General features: G+C 41.8%; 1 protein-coding gene across 2 annotated transcripts in view; it reads right to left on the minus strand.

The window, feature by feature from the left end:
- Positions 1-19,362, minus strand: part of syt16 (synaptotagmin XVI) — a 33,555-nt gene extending 14,193 nt beyond the window's left edge. The window contains exons 1-4 of one of the 2 annotated variants that reach the window (XM_079573488.1): positions 19,207-19,362; positions 8,218-8,451; positions 3,250-3,558; positions 862-1,154 (exon numbers count right to left, since the gene is read on the minus strand). In XM_079573488.1, coding sequence (XP_079429614.1) covers positions 862-1,154; positions 3,250-3,558; positions 8,218-8,451; positions 19,207-19,219 — 849 coding nt within the window. In that variant the 5' untranslated portion in view covers positions 19,220-19,362. The remainder of the gene's footprint in view (positions 1-861; positions 1,155-3,249; positions 3,559-8,217; positions 8,452-19,206) is intronic. The other variant, XM_079573489.1, reaches the window with a different exon arrangement.
- Positions 19,363-20,371: the final 1,009 nt, after the last annotated feature.

Below are 20,371 nucleotides of genomic sequence, written 5' to 3' on the forward strand. Positions count from 1 at the left end.
TTTTTGTCATTTTTTGGTCACATTTTTGTCATTTTTTGTCAATTTCTTGTGACATTTTTGCCACTTTTTCATCCATTTTTCGTCTCTTTTTTGTCAATGTTTTCTCACTTTTTTGTCACATTTCCATCATTGTTTTCGTCTCAGTTTTGTTGCTATTTTCACAGCTTTTTTCCTGAAGCTTTTGGATTGGGGTAAAGCCAAACTGGAGAAAACGTGCTCGGTTCAGGTGGGAGTTAAGGGGTTAAGGACAACGAGTTACTGATGGAGTCACAGCAACGTATTACAAACATCATGTTCACTGTGAATCCAGCCCCAAAGGAAACGCCAGCGCTCGTAAGGGGCGGAGCTTTTATCTTAGAGCTAAAGGCTTTTTGTCATTTTTTTGTCAAATTTTGTCACATTTTTGTCATTTTTTTTTGTCATTTTTTGTCACATTTATGTCATTTTTTCATCATTTTTTTCATCATTTTTTTCATCATTTTTTTCGTCAAAATTTTTGTCATTTTTTTGTTAAATTTTTGTTATTTTTTTGTCAAATTTTTATCAAATTTTTGTAATTTTTTGTCATTTTTTGTCTCTTTTTTGTCTCTTTTTTGTCACATTTCCATCATTGTTTTCATCAGTTTTGTTGCTCTTTTGACAGTTTTTTTCCTGAAGCTTTTGGACTGGGGTAAAGCCAAACTGGAGAAAACGTGCTCGGTTCAGGTGGGAGTTAAGGGGTTAATGTCACTAGATTTTGAATTATCTCGATCGACCAGAGGAGAAGTGAGTCAGTGGGTCAGTGGAACTAGGGCTGGGGCGATATTGACAAAATAAATATCTCAATATCTATAATATATGCATCTTCTCTGACTGCAGTACCTCTGGGCTCCAGGTGGAGGAGCTGTCGTCGTCCACCACGGCCGCAGCCTCCAGGTCCTCGCTGCCGTCCGCCGCCTGCCTCACGGCGCTCGGGCTGGGACTCGGGACGGAGCGGTTCAGGCTGGATCTGGACTGGCTCAGGCTGGTTTGGGCCGGACCGGGGCGGCTGGTCTGGTCCTCCTGCGCGGACCCCCGGCTCCGCTTCGACGGGCCGGACCTGGAGCTGGGCCTGGTCTGAGACTCTTCGGCGGCGGCGGCGGCGGACAGAGGGTCCTGGGCCGGAGCCGCGGAGTCTGAGAGGAGAGACGAGGGAAAGTTCAACACACACATCTTTAGGAATGAAGAAGATCTCAGCAGCATCCCGGGATCTCCACGGCAACTGCATCCCGAGCCGTCTCCGTGGCAACCGCAGCCTGAGTCATCTCCGCGTGAGCGACTTTGAGAACAGAGGATGAGACGGGTTTGAACGCCCTGACCCTGAAGCAGCAGCACGTTTAAACCAAGGTCCAATTATGTTCCTACAAAGGCGTCTAAAAGTGGAGGCGATGTTCAGAACGAGAGGGGACCGGTTTGTGAATCCAACTCCAAAAAAAGATCAGGGAAAACATTTGGACATTTCTGTGTAGTGATGGGATTCCCAAACCCGTGGCCGTAAAAGACTGGTGTGGTCATGTCTCCACCAACTTCGGCCCAGCAGACACAGTCCTCACCGATATCTCACACCTTTACCTTTCCCAGCATTTATATTTGCAGACAGTAACTTGGGTGATAATGACACCCATCCTATGCCCATAATAGTCTTTTTATTGGCTAACAGCAAGCACGATTTTAAATATTTTCACCACTTTTTGACTTTTTAATGAGTAAATAATTGGATCTCTCATTTCCTAGTTATCCAGAGTGTTAGGCCAGTGCATTTCTATGGTATCAGCTAGCCTGCATTAAAAACAGTGTGACCCGCTCCACAGAGCACCTGAGGCAAATCACTTATAACACCAGACTAACCATATAAATGTCTGTGTCCATAGAATCATGTTTGGAATATAGCTGACCTGCATCACATGAATGATCGCATTTTGAGGGACTATTTTCTAGCAGATCACTCCGCCGCCGCGTAGCTTATACAACCACAAAGCTGATGCTGCTCAAATATAAGTAAGGGATAAGACCCCGACGCCGGTTCGTCCTGTCGGTGCTTATTTTCCCGATAATGACCAGCGTTCTATACATTATCCCGCTTATTATACGGCCATTTGCAACTGAACACACACAACCTAAACTTCGTACACTTTTATGAAGGTCGAAAGGTTTATTTAATGACTTCCGCGACAAATAGTTCCCAAAAGTTTGTGCGTTGCTCGGCAACGTTTTGCTAGGCTAGAAGCAGTGAGGCTAGCAGCTAGCCTAGCTGCTTGCTGAAGGCGCAGTTGGAGGAATGGTGGTGAATCTCTGGGTAAGTTGAAAGTCAGACTCACGCTAACTTCACGAGCGATTCCCCGACTTCTCTCTCAGTGACGGGACAGAGATAGTGTCGCTACTACGTACGCGCGGAGTGATATGAAAGCACGAACTCCGTTGCCATTGGCAGCGTCATTATTTTTTTCAGAGGTCCTTTATCAGAAAATAATGACCGGTAGAACGTTGGGAAATCCCATTCAAATCAACAGAGCTTCTACTTACGTTGTGAAGAGCCGGATAATAAGTTATTTTAAAGGAATAGGCCACCGTTTTTCCATACTGAGATATGTTCTTACCTTAGCTTTGACAAGTTCTTTAGGACCTGTCTGATCTTCACCCGTGCCTTCAGTCACGTAAACACAGCGCAGACGGCGTTAGCATTTAGCCTCTCCCTCTCTCCTCTATAGCTCCAAAACAGGTCAACATAGAAGCTACCTTTGTAGTGGAACACTTCACATAACCATATTTAAATAGGGAGAACGTGGAAGAGCTTGGCAGCTTCTATCTTGAACAGTTTTGGAGCTATAGTGGAGAGAGGGAGAGGCTAAATGCTAACGCCGTCTGTGCTGTGTTTACGTGACTGAAGGCACGGGTGAAGATCAGACAGGTCCTAAAGAACTCGTCAAAGCTAAGGTAAGAACATATCTCAGTATGTAAAAACGGTGGCCTGTTCCTTTAAAGGAAATTTACAAAACGTGTATGTCTAGACCCTAGCTACTATTCGCAGACAGCGGAGATGTTGAACTTTGTGACAGTTTTATTTCGTGTGGACTTTAAAACGACATTTTGACAGTTCTCATACAGTTGCTTCAGCGTAAAAGCATCATTGTAGATTGAGAGTAAAGTTTGTCCGAGAAGATTTGTGATTTGTCTTCCCCATTTGAGTGATTACGCATGAATCTGTGAGCGCGTCGGCGAAACATCCCTCACCTTCCATGTCTGAGGGCTCGGTGTTCGCCTCCTCGTGGTCCGACAGCCTGGAGAACTTGTGCCTCTTGTTCAAAGACCTGGAGGACTGTGAATGAGCGGGTCCCGCCTTCCCCCCCGCAGCAGCAGCAGCAGCGGCAGCGGCAGCGGCGGCGTTGACCTCGGCGGCCGCGCTGCTCGTCGCCGCCGCCGCCGTCGTGTTCTTGAAGCTCTGCGACCGGGACACGGAGATCTCGAACTGCTTCAGGATCTCGGCCTCGCTGTCGGACGAACTCGAGCCATAGTCGTCCTCCTCGTTACCGAAACTCTTAACTGGGGGAGAGAGGGGGAAGAGGAGAGAAGCAGGGAGCGGTGAGGGCTGAGACACACGGAGCGACCGGGAACAAGGTCAGGAGCGACACGGGCCAGAAACATCAACAACGGGGGCAGTTTAAAGGGATGTTTCAGGATTTCTGACACGGGGCCTCATTTCCTCGTTATCCAGAGTGTTGCTGATTTCTGGAGATTTTTTTTTTTTGTAATTCATGCAGTTCTTATGTTTGAAGAGTTTCGTGGCGCTAGGCTAGTGCAAGGCTAGTGCATTTCTATGGTATCAGCTAGCCTGCATTAAAAACAGTCTGACCCGCTCCACAAAATTTACAAAAAATTTGATAGAAAATTGACAAAAAATGACGACAAAATGACAAAAGTGTGTCAAAAAGTGACAAAAAATGGACGGAAAAATGACCGAAAAAAGTGACAAAAAAATGACAAAAAAATGACAAAAATGACAAAAAATTAACGGAAAAATGACCCAAAAAAAAACGACAAAAATGTGACAAAAAATGAAGAAAAAAAATGAAAAAAAAGTTACAAAAATGAGTTGAAAACCCCCCAAAAAATTATGGAAAAAAAATCTGATGACGTGAGGAAAAAGATCCATTTAGATGAGTTTTGTAGATCTTACCTTTCAAATGAGGCGTTACACTGGCCTACAGGATTTGGGTAAAGCTGAACTGGAGAAAATGCTCTCGGTTCAGGCGGGAGTTAAGAGGTTACGCTGCCTCCTACTGGCTGGAGTGAGCATCCTGGTCATTTAAAAAAAAAAATCATAACTCCGCACAGGAATGGGCTGGAGACTTACTTTTTTTTCGACATACTTATGAATTTATGCCCTACAAGTCGGGGGCCGGACTGAATCACCTCTGTATTTTTCCCAGGTCTTCTGTAAAGTGTGGGGTCTTATGGAGCGACTAAAGTGCAGATGTCGTTAAAAAGTGGAATGAAAACGGCCCTAAAGTTTAGTCCCTTTGTCGTTAGCCGCTGCTGTCTTCCACAAAGGAAATGACCATATTTGGATTGGGACAGCCTTTCCTGCTACATGTGGACACCAAACATGTCAGTATTTGTGAATGAATAAGCGTGGGGAAAGACCAGGGAGCAACACGGACATGATGGAGTCACTTCCTGGATAAACGTCAGAGAATAAACACCGTAAAGAGAGAGTTTGGTCTGTTTTTTTACTCTGACGGAGCTAAAACTTCAGGAAAAGTCCATGTTTTCACCTGCAGCATTTCGTCACATAGTAAAACCTGGAATGTTCCGCAGTGTGGCTTTAAATGGCCCTGTTGATTCTGTCAAAACTTCTATTTAAACCTAATGTTGTTTCTCATGAGGAGCAGAACACAAAGTCCAAAAGTATATAAAAAAATAGGTTCATGTATACATTACCTGATATTACGAAGATGTTTCCAAAAGACTACAAGGACTAAACCAGGACTAAACCAGGACTAAACCAGGACTAAACCAGGCCTGACCTTCTTCGTGCTCAGAGTGGCGAGTATTTGCAGAGTAATGTCAGTAAATATGAGGCCCCTCCCACAAAGACACACTTTAGTCAAACACAGAAAGTAAACAGTTCTCTACAGAGCCACGAGCGCCGTCCAAATACTGCTACGATAATATTCAAATACTGTCCAGATCCTCTTGGAATACTACGACTTCAAAGTGTTTAAACTGTTTTCCGCTATTAACCTCTTAACTCCCGCCTGAACCGAGAGCATTTTCTCCAGTTCAGCTTTACCCAAATCCTGTAGGCCGGTGTAACGCCTCATTTGAAAGGTAAGATCTACAAAACTCATCTAAATGGATCTTTTTCCTCACGTCATCAGATTTTTTTTCCATCATTTTTTGGAGGGGTTTTCAACTCATTTTTGTAACTTTTTTTTCATTTTTTTTCTTCATTTTTTTTCATTTTTTGTCACATTTTTGTGGGTTTTTTTGGTCATTTTTCCGTCAATTTTTTGTCACTTTTTGGTCATTTTTGTCATTTTTTGTGAATGTTTTGTCACTTTTTGTCACACTTTTGACATTTTGTCGTCATTTTTTATGTCATTTTTTGTGTCATTTTTTGTGTCATTTTTTGTCAAATTTTTATCACATTTTTGTCACAATTCGTCAATTTTTTGTGACATTTTTTGTAACTTTTTTGTGACTTTTTTGTGACATTTTTGGCACTTTTTCATCAATTTTTGTCATTTTTTTGTCATTTTTCGTCACTTTTTCGTCACTTTTTCGTCAAAGTTTTCTCCCTTTTTGTCACATTTTCATTGTTTTGGTCTCAGTTCTGTTGCTATTTTCACAACTTGTTTCCATAAGCTTTTGGATTGGGGTAAAGCCAAATTGGAGAAAATGTGCTCAGTTCAGGTGGGAGTTAAGAGGTTAAAGTCACCTCCTGTCAGTGTCCAATAAGGAAGTGAAACGAACTGAAGAAAAGTGGGTACAATCTTTAGCAAAATCTTAAATTCTGTTAACTATGCAAAATTGTGTCATATGCACTTGAAGGCATTTCTGTGATTTCTAAACCTCTGGAAAGTAAAATAAGCTACTTCCGGGTCCAAACTGTTGAGACAAATACAAAAATATGCAACTTTATCTGAATCTCCTGCTGAAATAGCAACACATTAAAAGCCAGAAACTGCACTACAAAAAGTTAATATCAAGCATTGGCTTAAATGACTTGAATTGAGGAAATATATTTTGTTTTGCAGCGTTTTCACTCATTTAGACCTTTTCCCTGATCTGACCAAGATTATTTTGCTAATATGATGACATTTCAGATGGTTCTAAGGTAAATCTCGCTTGTCGTCCTGTGATGCTTATGTGGAATTTAAAACCGTATTTGAATTAGAAAAGTATCTTTTGTGTGGGAATGCCCCCACAGACACGCCAGTTGTAATTTACGAACTGGAAACAATCGACTGGCAAAAGTAGTGGCCGATACAAAGGCATTGACAGAAAATGTCGTTATTGTAATCTCTGTACTGATAATGTTGTCGGCGATGAGTTTCATTTACTGTTTGAATGTTCAAATGTGGAAGTTGTCATTTATAGAGAAAAATATTTGCCAACATTTTATGTAAGACACCCTTCAATGTTTAAATTTATTTCACTTATGCAAAATCAAAGTCAAAATGTAATCAGTAAATTTGGTACCTTTTTGAAAAAGGTTCTTCTTCTGTTACAATGATATTTGTTATTACTTTGTTCTGTTTTGTTTTGTTTTGTTTTGTGAACTTGTGCTCCATACCATGGGTTATGGTCGTGAGCACTGAAATAAAAGAAGAAAGAAAGAAAGATGAAATAAGAAAGTAAAACTGCCAGTGGGACAAGACCATTTTTCTTACCCCATTGGCAAAGAAACTTACTTGGACTAAAAGAGTGAAATAAGTGAAATAATCCAGGTCAAATGCCCAACTACAACCTAACTAAAGAAAACAACAAAAATTTGGATTATTATTATCTAAACTAATCTAGTAAATTGCTTTTTGCAGTGTGCTTTACACCTACTTATAATAATAATATTTTTTCCTGGAGAAATGGTGACCTATAAGATATTTTTATATTTAAAATAAGCCTTTATTTTATTGACCTTTATTTAACCAGGATAGTCCCACTGAGAATCTCTTTTTCAGGCGTGTCCTGGTCCCAGAAGGGAATCTATTGTACATGTTTTAGTGGTAGGGGAAACCGGAGGAAACCTAAACAGACACGGGGAGAACATGCAAACTCCACACAGAAAGGCCCCATCCAGGTGGGAATCGAACCCGGGACCTTCCAGCTGTGAGGCATGAGCGCTAACCGCTGCCTCACCGTGCCGCACCTTCTGGCTAAAATTTGATTGATTGATCGATTAATAATTAATACCAGCAAAGCATTACTCAAGAAAATCCAAAATAAAAGTAATATTTCTGTGTGAGCCCAAAAATTTGATAAAAACGTGACAAAAAAATGACAAAAATGTGACAAAAATGTGACAAAAATGTGACAAAAAAAGACAAAAATGTGACAAAAAACGACAAAAATGTGACAAAAATGACAAAAAAAAGAAAAAAAAATGTGACAAAAGTGTGATAAAAATTTGACCAAAAAAATGACAAAAATGTGATAAAAATGTGACCAAAAAATGACAGAAATGTGACGAAAAAATGACAAAAATGTGACAAAAGTGTGATAAAAATTTGGAAAAAAATGACAAAAAATGAGAAAAAAAATTACAAAAATGTGATAAAAAATTGACCAAAAAAATACAAAAAAACGACAAAAATGTGACAAAAATGACAAAAAAATGTGACAAAAAAAATGTGACAAAAAAAATGTGACAAAAATGTGATAAAAATGTGACAAAAAAATGACAGAAATGTGACAAAAAAATTACAAAAATGTGATAAAAATTTGACCAAAAAAATACAAAAAAATGACGAAAAAATGACAAAAATGTGACAAAAATGAGTTGAATACCCAGCAAAAAAATGATGGAAAAAAAAAAATCTGATGACGTGAGGAAAAAGATCCTCTCGGTTCAGGCGGGAGTTCAGAGGTTAAGCTTCATAATGGTTTTCCTGCACATTTGTATATATTTCTGATGGTTTCCTTCATCATTGTTCATCATTCAGGTGAAAGTGTTACATGAGTAGAACCTGAAGCACTCACCCAGCCCGGAGCGGTTGCCGGTGCGATTCCTCCGCCTCCTCTGCCCGCGGGGCTCCAGGCAGGGCAGCCCGCCGACCTCGGAGAAACACAGCTTCTTATTGATGAAGAGGAAGAGCAGCGCCAGGGCCACGATGAAGATCCCCACGGCGGACAGGAACCCGACGGCCTCCGGCGTGACTGGCAACACGAGAGGGCACAGGACAACACAGTGACCCGACCACACCAGCAGACAGCCTCAAGGACACAGAACGAAAACAACAACCAGAGGGGAGGAGTCGACGAGAGACAAGAGACACGCAACCAATGGAGGGGACGCAGAGGACGAGGAGAGACCAGGGGAGACTTAGATACACTGGAAAAGATAAGTACAACAGCAGTGAGAAAGGAGGCACAGGTTACATGTCAGGGAGGAGCCAGGACCTCTGAACCCCGCCTGACCCGAGCAGTCTCAAGTCCTCAAGTCTGGCTTTACCCAAGTCTGAGCCTGACCCGAGCCTTAGTCTAAGCCTGACCCGAGAACGTGTCCTCAAGTCTGGCTTTACCCAAGTCTAAGCCTGACCCGAGAACGTGTCCTCCAGTCTGGCTTTACCCAAGTCTAAGCCTGACCCGAGAACGTGTCCTCCAGTCTGGCTTTACTCAAGTCTGAGCCTGACCCGAGAACGTGTCCTCCAGTCCGGCTTGACCCAAGTCTGAGCCTGACCCGAGAACATGTCCTCCAGTCTGGCTTTACTCAAGTCTAAGCCTGACCCGAGAACATGTCCTCCAGTCTGGCTTTACTCAAGTCTAAGCCTGACCCGAGAACGTGTCCTCCAGTCTGGCTTTACTCAAGTCTAAGCCTGACCCGAGAACGTGTCCTCCAGTCCGGCTTTACCCAAGTCTGAGCCTGACCCGAGAACGTGTCCTCCAGTCCGGCTTTACTCAAGTCTGAGCCTGACCCGAGAACGTGTCCTCCAGTCCGGCTTTACTCAAGTCTGAGCCTGACCCGAGAACGTGTCCTCCAGTCCAGCTTTACTCAAGTCTGAGCCTGACCCGAGAACATGTCCTCCAGTCTGGCTTTACCCAGGTCTGAGCCTGACCCGAGAACGTGTCCTCCAGTCTGGATTTACCCAAGTCGAGAAGCTTCTCGAAAAACATGTCAAAATAGTGACAAAAATGTGCCAGAAAAGCAACAAAAAGTGACAAATAAGTGCAGAAAACACGACCTAAAAGTGATGAAAAAGTACCAAAAACAAGATAAAAAAAAGTGTCAAAAAAAGTAATGAAAAAGTTATGGCCTTTAGGCTATACAATTTTCGCTTTGGGTGAAGCTGAACTGGAGAAAATGCACTCGCTTCAGTGGGTTAATGAGATTAAAACTGGGACTAAAATCTCTGGATATTTCGGTCGACTCATAAACACTAAATGAAAAGTAAAAGCAGAAAACATGTGAATATCGTTAAATCCACAGGCCTGGGCTTCGTCCCTGTGGAAGAACAAACATGACGCACACAATATCATTAAACATGTGAACATATCCAACAAAATTAAAATACATTTCAAAATGTGTTGTTTTTTGGTCATTTGACTTTAAACCATGTTTTTAAAGTGATAGTCTTACATTTTGTGAAGGTGAAGGTCTTACATTTTGATGCAAGTAATATTTTATATGTATTATTTTTGTAAACCAGCCTGTCAGGTCCAATCATCATCCAGTTACTTTTGAAAATGTTGTTCCTGCTCTCCTCGTTTTAGGATGAAATGTGAAAGGCAAATTAGTGAAGTGTCTGAAAATTCTAAACTTATTTACAACATTTTTCCAGCACAGAATCTGAAAACAACATCTCTGTTTCCATCTTCTGTTAAATTGACTTCATTTCAGGACTATTTTGAATTCCTATGTTTCTTTTTGCAGTGAAGGCTGAAGGGACAAAGTAATGATGAACAAAACTCTTTCCCAGTTCAACTGTGAATGAACTTACAGCGCCCTCTTGTGGCTGAGGTCAGTATTACACGTGTGCGACACATGGAGAAAACGCTTCTTGATTTAACCCCTTAACTCCCACCTGAACCGAGCACATTTTCTCCAGTTTGGCTTTTCCCCAGTCCAAAAGCTTCTGGAAAATAGCTGTGAAAATAGCAACAAAACTGAGACGAAAACAATGATGGAAATGTGACAAAAAGGCGAGAAAACATTGACAAAAAAGTGACGAAAAATTGATGAAAAAGTGGCAAAAATGTCCCCAGAAATTGACAAAAAATGGACGAAAAAATGACAAAAATGTGATAAAAATTTGACCGAAAAAATGACGAAAAAATGACAAAAAATTACAAAAAATGGATAAAAAAACTGACGAAAAAATGACAAAAATGTGACAAAAAAATGACAAAAAATGTATAAAAAACGGACGAAAAAATGACAAAAATGTGACAAAAAATGACAAAAAATGTATAAAAAACGGACGAAAAAATGACAAAAATGTGACAAAAAACGACCAAAAAAATGACAAAAATTGTGATCAAAATTTGACAAAAAAATGACAAAAATGTGATAAAAATTTGACCGAAAAAATGACAAAAAATGGATAAAAAACTGACAAAAAAATGACAAAAAATTTATAAAAAACGGACGAAAAATTGACAAAAATTGTGATCAAAATTTGACAAAAAAATGACAAAAATGTGACCAAAAAAGGACAAAAAATTTATAAAAAATGGACGAAAAAATGACAAAAATGTGATAAACATTTGACAAAAAAATAATAAAAAATTGACAAAAAATGACAAAAATGACAATGACAAAATGACAAAAAAAATCTGATGACGTGAGGAAAAAGATCCTCTCGGTTCAGGCGGGAGTTAAGAGGTTAAGGCAAGGTAAAATATTAAGATTTAGTTTCCGTCTCATTTCGAGTGCGATGAGTTCTTTTTTGTTAATTTAAGGGACTAGATGCAAGTTCGCCATTTTATACTCACTACTGCCACCTCAGGTCATACATGTAACTGCAGCTTCTATATTGAGCTCGTGCATGACGGCACTTCGGACCCGAATTAACAACTTTTTCAGTGACTGTGCAGGATTTTAGAGGCAGTTGTGGTGAACAGGTCTGAGGCTAGAACATGGAGGAGGAAAATACATCATTTTAACATTTTTAAACTCCGTATAGTCCCTTTAAGTGTAAAAAAGGGACAGATTTCCTCAAATGTGTTTCTCAAATCAGACTTTTTTGCCATGAAACATTGCGTACGATTCCAGCCAAAATAACAGCTGCGTTTTGGACCTTAACTTTTGTCTTTTTGCCAAATAGATGCAGTAAAAGTCATTATTTTCAAAGAAACTTCGATCTAATGCCGGTTTAAGACAACTTTGAGACCTACTTCTAAAGCCCGCGTCCTCTCCGGCTTCCATTGCTCCACCGCGGGTTTTGGGGCTCAGGTCCTGGTGGAGTCGCTCTGTCCAGTCTGGGACCAGGCGTCACTCAGCGCCCGTTTGTTTCAGCGGCTTTGGCTCCGCAGACTTTTTTTTCCTGTTTACAGAAGAGGAGGCGTGGCCTGCTGGCTCCGAATCAAAACGCCGAAGGAAGGAACAGGAGGTGCTCGGTCATAGGAATAATAAAATACTCATTTACTCTTAGTCCACTACATTTGAAAGATAAATAGAACTCTTTCTACTCCAATACATTTCTATAAAGGCTCCACTTTTTTGCCACATTGTTGCCTCTATCTGCCCAATATTTCTTCATTAAATCACTGCTTCAATGAAATAAATATGATAATTATAAAACTGATGAACTTGCAACTGTGATCCTTCTAAACAAGCCATGTTTTCAAAAGTATTAAAACCTGTCATGTGCATTTTAAAGAGGAATTTGATCGTTTACTTTCAAATCTATCACTCCTTACTTTGCAAACTTACAGACTATCACTTTAAACGGCATGAATGAAGCAAAATGGGTCTGTTTTGGACGAGGAAACAACACTGTCTTAATAAAGTTATATTTCACATGACGTGTTGATGATGAAGTGCAGACACAGTTTTGAAAAGAAAATGATCATTATTTGGAAGTGACTGGATTAACATTAAATCTTATGGCTGACTCCAGTTTTGGATGTCTTTATGAACAGGGCTGGGTACCATATACTGGGTACCTATACTAAATGTGTCATATAGAACCGTAAAATACACTGCAAAAAGTGAATTCTGAGCAAGTAAAAAATGTCTTGCTTTAAGAAATAAGTTCTTATTTTTTCCCTAAAAAGTAATAATGTTTTGCCGAGCAAAGTTGTCTTGAGAAAAAAAATCTTGTTTTAGGTTCAGATATATTTGCTGAAAAACATGCTAATTTTTCTTGTAACAAGAAAGAAAAACTTTTTGAATCTTCTTCAGCTTTAGACAAAGAATATTTGTTCTTATTTTAAGAAAAACTAAGATCACAATAAGATCTTAATATAAGAACTGATTCTCACAGAGAGAAAATACATTCCATTCTTTAAAGTGGGCGGCTCGGTGGCTCAGCGGTTAGAGCCTCTGCTTAACAGCTCGAAGGTCCTAGGTTCGATTCCCACCAAGACAGGGCCTTTCTGTGTGGAGCATGTTCTCCCCGTGTCTGCCACTAAAAACATGTACAATAGGTGAATCCTCCAGCAGGTGATTCTGACCATCAGCCTGGCTCCACATCATGGAGGTGGGTCTCCGAGCGCGGGAAATATTTTCCTTAAATATTAGTATTTATTAAGAACATTTTGCTCAAAAATGTGTGTAATTTAGAACATTTTACTTAAATCAAGCAACATTTAAGTAAAATACCCACAATTTTTCACTAAATAAGAATGTTTTCCTTAAATGATTCGATTTTCTGAGGACATTTTGCTTAATTCTAGTTATTTATTTGCTTAAATTTAGTGTTTCTTTCTTGTTTTTTGATGAGAAAAATATTCTAAAAAGAAGAATTCTTAGCAAGACAAAAATGCTGACCCCATTGACAGAATTTTTTCCTTAAACAAGACAAAATGTCTTATTTTAAGATTTTTTCCCTTGTTTTTAGTCGGGTACACTTTTTGCAGTGCAGATAAACACATTTGTTTAAAGGCACTATACAGAGTTTAAAAATGTTAAAACTAAGTATTTTCCTCCCCTACATGTTCCTCCATGTCCTTATGTGTAGAATGAGCTCAGACCTGTTCACCACAACTGCCTCTAAAATCCTGCACTGTCACTCAGAAAGGTGCATGCACGAGCTTCATATAGAAGCTCGCATCTAGTCCCTTTAAGGTGAAGCAACCAAGCAATGTCCTCCGACTACAAAAGGGAGGAAAAAAACACTTTCTAATGTTTTCCCCCCAAAAAATATTTGTACATGTTTTTTCCCAAATTGTCCTCAAATGTTTAGATATTTGTCTTTTAAATCTTTTTTTTCTTTTAAATGTTGATGAACAACAACAACAAAACTTGAATATATAGTTTCTATATTTGTTATCAGTACCTGCTTTCGATTCCAGTAGTATCTAAACCTTTTATTTTTCCGATTCCAGACTGGTGTCGTTTAATGGCACCCTCCCTTTTTCTGAGTCATGTGACCTTAGTTCAGAGAAGACGCTGCACTTTGTGACGGTTTTTGTTTAATGCAGAAAGGTCCTGCTGTTATACAGATATAAACCATAAACCAAGTCTATAATTCTGCGTTTTGACTGTTGCCATAGTTACCACAATAAGGAATCATAGGCTGTTTACAAAGGCAGGACATGTTTCCCAAACTGTTCAGTCAGAAACAAAAGAGCGATGTCTTTCCTCCCGGAGCCGAGTCCCATCAGACCTAATCAGAAGTGACAGAAACATGTCAGGCTTTGGTCTCAGGCTGAACCATGAGGTTACATAAGCTACACGACTACATTACCCACAAGGCCGTTCTGCTCCTCATTTTGCCACTTAAAGATTTACTCAACTCAGGTTTCTTGACTGGAGAGATTACAGCCGGGTTTTCAGGTTCTAGAATGTGATGATGTCACATGACCCAGGGGGAGGAGCCAGTTTTTGATCATTAACTAATTACACTTAAACAAGTCGTAGCTAATATCAGTCACTGGGTCCATGATCTCCCTGTACAAGACCAAAAATGTCCTCAAAAACGAAATAATTTGACATCTATGTAATATTACAGGCCTTTAGAACCAGCAATAGGCCAGTGTAACGACTCATTTGAAAGCTAAGAACCATGAAACTGATCTAAATTTCATTGTTGCATTGTTGTCGTGCTTAGGCCATGTTTATTGTGGCTCATTTTTGCTTTTTTGACATGCTTGTGTTGCTTTTTTTGTCACATTTTGCTGCTTTTTTGTCACATTTTGTTGCATTTTTTTAACTTTGCTTTACAGCTTCATAGTTTCAGAGAATAAAGTGTAAGATCTGTGTGATTAAAATGTAACAGTGCGAGCTGTCGATATTACTCCGCCCGTCAGCTGGGGGGCGCTGTATAAAAGGGCACAGTCTACCTGCGTTCGACCTCTGACCTCTTGTTCTTCCGTCTGCTTGGTGTGGAGGTGGTGTAGCTCGGGCTCTCGTGAGCAGGTAAAAACAAACAATACTTTAGCGTGACTTTCCTCAAAAATGTTAGCCCTAATCCGAGCCCTGTGTTTGGTGCAGCTATGGGTCTGGGGTGCGCTTCAGGCGCAGTGCGAGATGGCGGTGCTGTAGGTGGGAGGTGTGGTTCCCCACGGGCCAGTACGCGAAGCATGACGTCCCCGCGTGAATGATGGATCCAAAAGCGGTATGTGCGCTGCACATGTGTAACATAGACCGGCGTAAGTTTAGAGGCTAACACTATTCATCTTTAGGAACAATTCGCCTGCATAACAACGATCACCACTGCTGCTTTGTGGACCCGGACGTGATGCCGAAGAGTGTCTCTGTGAACTGTGAACAAACGGATGTTTGCCATCCCTTTTTGTTTTTGTTAAAGAAACGAACTGAACTGGAACTGAACAAGTGACGACTGAAACTTAACTTAATTCGATCTAGAAAATAAATTGGATACAACTATTGGAACGACTTGCCTCTTCAATGAACGAACCTGTGGTCCTTTTCTTTAATGTGGTACATATGTGTTAAGCTAAAGCCTTCCACTCTGTCACATTTGGCGTTGTCTCGGCGGATCATTGAATAAATTAAAGGCAGCGTTCCACTTAGTTCTGACTTATGACGTGCAGCTGTAAGTCTGTTTAAATGGCATTTAGCATTTTTTTTGTGTAGGCTGTTAAACCTGCCTTGACATCTTGTTTTTTTGTTATATTTAAGTGTGTACCGCTTGCATGTATTTTGATTTCATGTGTGCTTCCTATTTTACTACATGTTTTGTGCTTTGTTGATTATTTGGCATGGTGTCCAAGGAAAGCGTTCGATTCACGTTTAAGAGTGCTAATGCTAAAAGTCAAGTGTGCGTTGCCGTTATACTGTCGATTGCAATGAAAGTAATGTGTGTTCCTTTTCTGTACAGACAAAGCAGCAGTGGTTGGAGAAGTTTTGCAGTGTGAGAAGCTACTACCGGGAGAACATGAGGCCACAGCAAACCAGTGCTTGCAATCACCCTGCCTGCCATTGCTGCCTATGGTTGTGGACAGTGTGTTGCAGCACTTGGGTCATTTTTAATAGTCTGTGAGGATGTTCCTAGTAGGCCTCTAGGGCACCTTTTTATCAGAGTTTCTAGGTTTTAGTACGGGGGTTTTGTATGATCGTGTATCGTCGGGCCGCCGATAAAATTTCCGGGGAAGAATGTAACAGTGCGAGCTGTCGATATTACTCCGCCCGTCAGCTGGGGGGCGCTGTATAAAAGGGCACAGTCTACCTGCGTTTGACCTCTGACCTCTTGTTCTTCCGTCTGCTTGGTGTGGAGGTGGTGTAGCTCGGGCTCTCGTGAGCAGGTAAAAACAAACAATACTTTAGCGTGACTTTCCTCAAATGTTAGCCCTAATCCGAGCCCTGTGTTTGGTGCAGCTATGGGTCTGGGGTGCGCTTCAGGCGCAGTGCGAGATGGCGGTGCTGTAGGTGGGAGGTGTGGTTCCCCACGGGCCAGTACGCGAAGCATGACGTCCCCGCGTGAATGATGGATCCAAAAGCGGTATGTGCGCTGCACATGTAACATAGACCGGCGTAAGTTTAGAGGCTAACACTATTCATCTTTAGGAACAATTCGCCTGCATAACAACGATCACCACTGCTGCTTTGTGGACCCGGAAGTGATGCCGAAGAGTGTCTGTGAACTGTGAAACGTGACAAACGGATGTTTGCCATCCCTTTTTGTTTTTGTTAAAGAAATGAACTGAACTGGAACTGAACAAGTGACGACTGAAACTTAACTTAATTCGAACTAGAAAATAAATTGGATAAAACTATTGGAACGACTTGCCTCTTCAATGAACGAACCTGTGGTCCTTTTCTTTTAATGTGGTACATATGTGTTAAGCTAAAGCCTTCCACTCTGTCACAAAAACACCCCACAGGTGATGGATAACTCTTATAAACACTTGTAACTTGAGTTGAATTGTTGACAAATATAACATTACCTTGTTTTGTTTAAGTGTTATGTTATATTCCTTTAAACAATGTAAAAACGTATCACAAAACCAGATTTTAATAGCATGTGTTGCTTAAAGGGACTATACAGAGTTTAAAAATGTTAAAATTATGCATCCTCTTCCCCCCACATGTTCCAGCCATGTCCTAATGTAAAGAATGAGCCCAGAAAAAGTCCTTTATTTACCGTTAATGCTCTAATATAGGCCGGGGCCTTTATTTACTCAAGGGCATCGAGGACCAGGCTTTTATTGGAAACAGGCCAATATTAGAGACAGGCCTTTATTTCTATTTGAGCAAAACGGACAACCAGGAAAATGAAGAAAAACGAGATTTGTGTCCATTTGGACCTAAAATATTAGGTTCATTTATTAATTAACATTTCAAACCCTCTCCCAGCGGCTGGAACATTGACGCCTTTTATTTTGTCGGGACAACAGGAAGTGTTTCGTTGCTGTTAGCGGAGCTTTGACATCAGTGTCACTGCAGGTTTCTGTTTCGTTTTTACCGCAGACCGGATTATTTGTTGTTTTCTTGTGTAAAAGGCGAGTTTAGACGGAGCGTTTGTGTTTGTGATCGATCATGAGACTGACCCGAGAGAAGACGAGACGCTCGCGCTGATGGGAGGAGTTATTTTGAGGCGTGGGACTGACCTGCACACGGAGCAGCTGGACGTGCTTTGAAGACGCGATGGAGACTTTATTAAAACCCTGGAGGGTCACACAGCATTTGTGTCAAAGTTACGCTCGGATCAGCTCCTCCGCATCGTCCCCCTTGGCCCGGGTTCCCGTTTGTTATTTCCTGCACGTGAGTTTTCATTTACATGAGTATGAGACAAATTCCAAACATGGGGAATATTTCTACTGCTATAGTTTCTAATAAAAGCCCCGGCCTGTTTTAGAGACCGGCTTTAATTTGCCTCCGCCAGCCACGAACCCGGCCTCTATTAGAGACCCGGCCTCTGTCAGAGACCCGGCCTCTGTTAGAGACCCGGCAGTGCACCTCGTCCGGTGCAATTACATGTATGACCTGAGGTGGCAGTAGTGAGTATAAAATGGTCACCTTGCCCCTTTAAAGTGACATCGATAACAGGAAAGTTCCAGCAGTTTGATTCATTTCCCATAGACCTAACATGGTCGGCACGGCAACAGTTTCAAATGGTTTGCCTTCATCTATGTCACTTCCTGTCGGTGTCCAATAAAAGGGTCAAACTAAAGAAAACTGGGTAAAATCTGGCAAATCTTAACTATAATTGTGAGAACTATGCTTTTGCAAAAAAAAATGTTGAATGTGTCACTTTAACCTCTTAACTCCCGCCTGAACCGAGAGGATCTTTTTCCTCACGTCATCAGATTTTTTTTCCATCATTTTTTTCTTGGGTATTTAACTAATTTTTGTCATTTTTTTGGTCATTTTTTTTATCACATTTTTGTCATTTTTTCCTAATTTTTTTAATCCATTTTTTGTAATTTTTTTGTCAAATTTTTAGCAAATTTTCGTCACATTTTTGTCATTTTTTTCCTATTTTTTTCCTATTTTTTTGTCATTTTTTGTCACATTTTTGTCATTTTTTTGTCAATTTTTTTGTCAATTTCTTGTGACATTTTTGCCACTTTTTCATCAATTTTTCGTCACTTTTTTGTCAATGTTTTCTCACTTTTTGTCACATTTCCATCATTGTTTTCGTCTCAGTTTTGTTGCTATTTTCACAAATTTTTTCCAGAAGCTTTTGGACTGGGGTAAAGCCAAACTGGAGAAAATGTGCTCGGTTCAGGTGGGAGTTAAGGGGTTAAACAATGTAAAAAAATATCACAAAACCACATGTTAACAGCGTTTTTTCTGCTAAACATTGTCGATATTTTTATTATTATTTTACCTCGAGTGTCCCAGATTTATTGCGTAGTTTTTAGGGTCGCCATCTGAAAACCCCGAAGGAGTTTAACCCAAGATGAACCCAGGACTAAACCTGTTTCAAAACCTCAGTCAAACTAAAACTGGGACCAAAACCCCGAATCAAAGCCTAACTCAACCCAAAACTAGAACAAAAACCGAGACTAAGTTCCAAACCAGGCCAAACACAAGAGACACCAGTGGCTCCACCAGCACCTGCAGCTAAACGCGAACCGAGCGTCAGTTTAAACATGAAATAAAAGAAAAACACGGCTCGAAATCACACCGTGAGCGAAACACAATGTTATTTAATCGTTGCTAAAGCCGCGTTAGCATTTTGAGCATCAACAAATGAGTGTATAACCTGCTGCATCATCGGGGAGTTGTGGAAAATAGGCCGATGCGCAGCGCGACTGTGATGCGTCAACAAGGCGAGGGGACGGCGGGTTTGAACGCGGACATTTTGAGTGGCTCGTTTTGGTGGTTAGGTTTGGGTTGAAAATGGTTGTGGTGTGGTGTGGTGTGGTGTAGTGTGGTGTGGTGGAGGCGGTACTCACTGTCCGAGGCCATGGTGGCTGCTCTCACGGCCGAACGCAGCGGCTCTGGAGCGGTGTAGCATCCCGGTCTGCTCCCGCTGCAGCCTCCGCGTCGCTCCGCCCGCCTGTCCGTGCGCGCTGGAGACGGGGAGAGGAGGGGGGAGGGGGGGGGGGGGGGGGGGGGGGGGGGGAGAGAGAGGAGGAGGGAGAGAGAGGGAGAGAGAGAGAGAGAGGAGGGAGAGAGGAGGGAGAGAGAGGGGAGAGGAGGGGGAGGGAGAGAGAGGAGAGAGAGACAGGGGAGGGAGAGAGAGAGGAGGAGGGAGAGAGGAGGAGAGAGAGAGAGAGAGAGGAGGGGGAGAGAGGGGAGAGGAGGGGGAGGGGGAGAGAGAGAGAGAGAGAGAGAGAGGAGGAGGGAGGGAGGGAGGGAGAGGAGGGAGGAGAGGGGAGGGGGGGCAGAGAGGGGGAGGAGAGAGAGAGAGAGAGAGAGAGAGGAGGGAGAGAGAGAGACAGGGGAGGGAGGGAGAGAGAGAGAGAGAGAGGAGGGAGAGACAGGGGAGGGAGAGAGAGACAGGGGAGGGAGGGAGAGAGAGAGAGAGAGAGGAGGGAGAGAGAGAGACAGGGGAGGGAGAGAGAGGAGAGAGGGAGGGAGAGAGAGGGGAGAGAGAGAGAGAGAGAGAGAGGAGGAGGGAGAGACAGGGGAGGGAGAGAGAGGAGAGAGGGAGAGAGAGACAGGGGAGGGAGAGAGAGGAGAGAGAGAGAGGAGGGAGAGACAGGGGAGGGAGAGAGAGAGAGGAGGGATAGAGATAGAGAGGAGAGGGGAGAGAGGAGGGAGGGAGAGGAGGGAGAGAGAGAGGGGGGGAGAGAGAGAGGGGGGGAGAGAGAGGAGGGAGGAGGGGGAGAGGAGGAGAGAGAAAGAGGGAGGGAGAGGAGGAGAGAGAGGGGGAGGTTTTTGTCAGAGGAGTTTTGGATCTTGTTTAGTTTTGTAATAAATGGTCACATTTATATAGTGCTTTTCTACCTTCTTTCTGCATCTGTTTGACAAACGGATCATCATCAGTCATGAATACATTTCTATATGACGATGAAGTTGAATGAAATGAAAACTTTACTCCTAAATAAACGCGGAACTGAGGTTAGGGGCGTGTTGCTCGTGGGACTGCTCTCCGGTGTAAGGCCCTGTCCCAAT

The sequence above is a fragment of the Gobius niger genome, assembly GCF_951799975.1.
Source record: "Gobius niger genome assembly, chromosome: 16".
Taxonomy (NCBI): Eukaryota; Metazoa; Chordata; class Actinopteri; order Gobiiformes; family Gobiidae; genus Gobius; species Gobius niger.